General features: G+C 30.8%; 1 protein-coding gene across 1 annotated transcript; it reads right to left on the bottom strand.

The window, feature by feature from the left end:
• Positions 1–406: 406 nt before the first annotated feature.
• Positions 407–1,658, bottom strand: LOC11409341 (mini zinc finger protein 3). Its single transcript, XM_003599611.4, has one exon. The coding sequence runs from the start codon at positions 1,470–1,472 to the stop codon at positions 1,215–1,217; it is 258 nt and encodes an 85-aa protein (XP_003599659.1). The 5' UTR covers positions 1,473–1,658; the 3' UTR covers positions 407–1,214.
• Between the last annotated feature and the right edge of the window lie 1,931 nt (positions 1,659–3,589).

A 3,589-nucleotide genomic window follows, 5' to 3' on the forward strand; every position in this document is an offset into this window, starting at 1 on the left:
CAAAACAAGTCTAAAAATCAACCCTTGCAAATTTTAGTAAATTAAAATAGATTTTATAACGTAGAATTGAAAAAAGATTGATACACATCCAAAATCCATCTGCATTTTCTCTCTATTTCTCTTTTTTAGTTGCATGAGTATGCGGAATTTAGGAGTGTTTTTTGTTTTTTTTTTTTTTATGCACCGTCCTTACCAACTGAGCTAAGCTCACGAGGACAATTTAGAAGTGTTTAAATTAAAGAGTTTCTATAAAAAAAATGTATAAATTTACTAAAATTGCTAAGAATACACCTTTAGATTCTTTTTTTAGAGACTATATTGATAGTGTTGAAGTGGAAGATGAAAAAGGGAGATAATACATAATACACGCAGAAAGATCGTTCATAATTATCTTTTACTAGCAAAGTGAATAAGTAATTTGATCATTTGATACAACGATTGCTTTTTTCAATGCACTCTCACATCGAAAGGGAGTACTCCAACCCATTACAACAAACAAGATTTATAAAACTCCCATACAACTCATAGAGTTACTATACCGATATTAAAATTGTACCCTGAGCTCCTTCCCTCGTAGAAATGGAAAGGATCTCAGCCCGTGCAACTGAACCAACCCAAAGAGCAGTTTTTATTAGGGAATTTAAAGCATCGTGATCAACTTTGTAACTTGGAAATACAATTCGATTCCTCAAACTCCTTTGAGGTGTAATGTCAAAATTGAGGTAACCTTATATACTTATTTCTTTTAGTTGGATTATACGCCACTCGAAAAAAAATAAAATTGGAAACCTTAATAGTTAATCAAGAACAATACAATTACCAATAAAGTAAGGTTTTTATTCCCAGATCAAATATATACACTTAAGCAGTAACAAACAAACCAAACACATCTGATTAATAAATTAATATTCCACTGAAAAGAAAGGAAATCAAATGAATTGAAGAGGAAAGAAGAAAAGAAATCCTGGATCTATATATGACATACCAAAACACAAATCCTGAAGTTTGAAAACTTTTTACAAGAATCAAATTGAAATGAAAATCAATCAGTTATACACACTCTCTGCAATCTATTTTCCTTTTCTTGTTTATTGCAATTTTTGACCTTTCTTGTAAGTGAACCGGTAAAGATTCCGTGCAATCTTGCACGGATCTAAGAAAAAATTGATGAAAATAAAGATGTCAAATTTCGTTCATGTGTTCGATGAATGATATCATCGACTATAATTAGGTGGAGAGTACTCACAAACAACTTCAGTTTGCACTTCTCTTCTATGAAAGTTCCTATGACAACCACAAGCAGCACATGTAAGAGCCCCACTTGTTCCTTCTCCGGTACTCGCCATGAACTCTCTGCAACCATCTACAGCATACCCTCCAATATTTGCTGCATGATTCTTTTGACACTCACCATATCTAATATTTCTTGTAATTGAAGATGATGTTTTAGCCACAACTTGTCTCTTCTTCATCCTTTCAAAATCCCTATACTTGAAGATTATAGTGATGGTTCTAGGTAGCTATATATATATATATATATATATACAAGTGTCTTATTTGCTAGTGACTAACCCTAACCCTAGTGTGTGAATTTATGAAGGACTTTTTTGGGTTAAGAAATAGGAAAAAAAAATAGAAAGATCATGATTCTTGTGGTATTTTGAGCAGCCTTATTTTACTAACTTTTTATATGCTCATATATTTCAACCAAGCAGTGACGACATACATTAATGGGACACCCTGGTCCCAAAGTATAAAATTAAATAAAGTTCTTTAATTATGTGTGGTACTATTATTCAATAAAAATATGACACGTATTAGTTTTTACATCATAACTATGAAAACGGTGTGAAAGAGGATTGACCATAAAAGATCACATGTTATATTTTATTTTTTTATATTAGAGTATGTGTTTAACAAAATCTTGAGATGAAGAATTTCAATCAATAATTAATATTTTTTAGGTTAAATTACACCCAGAGTCATTCTATTAACCAAAACAATGATGTGGTCAAATTACTAAATTGAAAACGTTTACAAATTTAAAGGACTTATATGTAACCAAAATAACTTAAAAGACTAATATGTTACAAACCTCAGACTTAAAGGATTTATGTGCAACCAAAATAACTTAAAGGATTAATATGTTACAAACCTCAAATTTAAAGTAATTTATCCTATTTTTTTATAAAAATATTTTTTTCCCTTAGCCTATGAAGGAACAACAAGTCACCCAGAGAAAATTGGTTATGATGCTAGAGAAAGATAGAAGTATCATCATAAAGGAAAGTGTTTAAATGTCTACTGTAATGTGGTGCCCTCTAATTGAGAATAGGACAAAGCTGAAAATAGGAACTAAATGAATGGGAGAATATATATACTTGTCCTTATACAACACATACCTCTCTAATATTGTCTTAAGATTTTTCTTTGTGAATTGATTGCTCACCCATTCCAAAAAGGACGTCTTAAAAAGAAGACAATGATATTGATTAAAATTTATAATATGTACATACATGTAAAGGAGAACTTCCTCCACTGCTTGTACCTCCTTCATGTGGCCATCTTGATCTTCATTGTACTTGGTTACTACTCCTCAACAATAGAATCTTTTAGTAAGATATGTTTAGAAACTCCTCGACAAAATGGAGCTGTTAAAAGAAAAAATAGAACTTTAAAAGAAATGATAAGAACTATGATAAATGAATAAAATGCTGAAGATGGATTATTTTTGGGTTGAGACCATTAATACAACTTTTTACATTTTGAGTTATGTATCAATAAGAAATTATCTAAATAAAAACTTATCTGAACTCTTGAAAAATATAAATCCAAGCATATCTTACTTTCACATATTTAGATGGCATTTTTATATTGTGAACAACAAAAAAAGTAAACTTGATCCTAAATCAAATAATGCTATCTTTTTGGAATACTATACCACCTCTAATTGGCATTGAGTGTACATATTAAAAACCCAAACAACTAAACAATTGAAATCAGCATGCATGCTATTTTTGATGAATATGACAAACCTTTACAATTAAGAAATGATAATCATGTTGAAGTTACAACACATCATAATGTTGATAGTCAAAATGTTGTAAGCTTAGTAGATAAGAATGATGATCAAAATGATCAAGCCTCATCTTTACAAAGTCCTCTAAGATTCTGGAGAATGGTTGGTCCTTATCCTAAAGATTAAATCATTGGAAGCACAATAAATGGTGTATGTACCAGAATGTCTTTTCAAGGTAATAACATGGCAATGTCTTTTCAAGCACAATAAATCATTGGAAGCCTACACTGTTTTACTTTATATGTTTTTGATGATGTCCCCTAGCTTAGTTTATCATTTTAATGATTGCCTTATGGTTAGCATGTTAAAGCACCCAGAATCAATGTGTCTTAGTCTAGGGTTCACTTGTGTCTCGTGTAAAAGTGTCTTAGTTCATCTTTTGTCATCTTGAATTGATTCAACACACAATGAATCAATTCATCTAAGTCTCTGACTTCAGGTGAATCGATTCACATCTCTTTGAATCGATTCATGAAAGAATCGACTCACTTATGCACTTAATCGGTTCAG

The sequence above is a fragment of the Medicago truncatula genome, chromosome 3 (genome assembly GCF_003473485.1).
Source record: "Medicago truncatula cultivar Jemalong A17 chromosome 3, MtrunA17r5.0-ANR, whole genome shotgun sequence".
NCBI classification, from domain to species: domain Eukaryota; kingdom Viridiplantae; phylum Streptophyta; class Magnoliopsida; order Fabales; family Fabaceae; genus Medicago; species Medicago truncatula.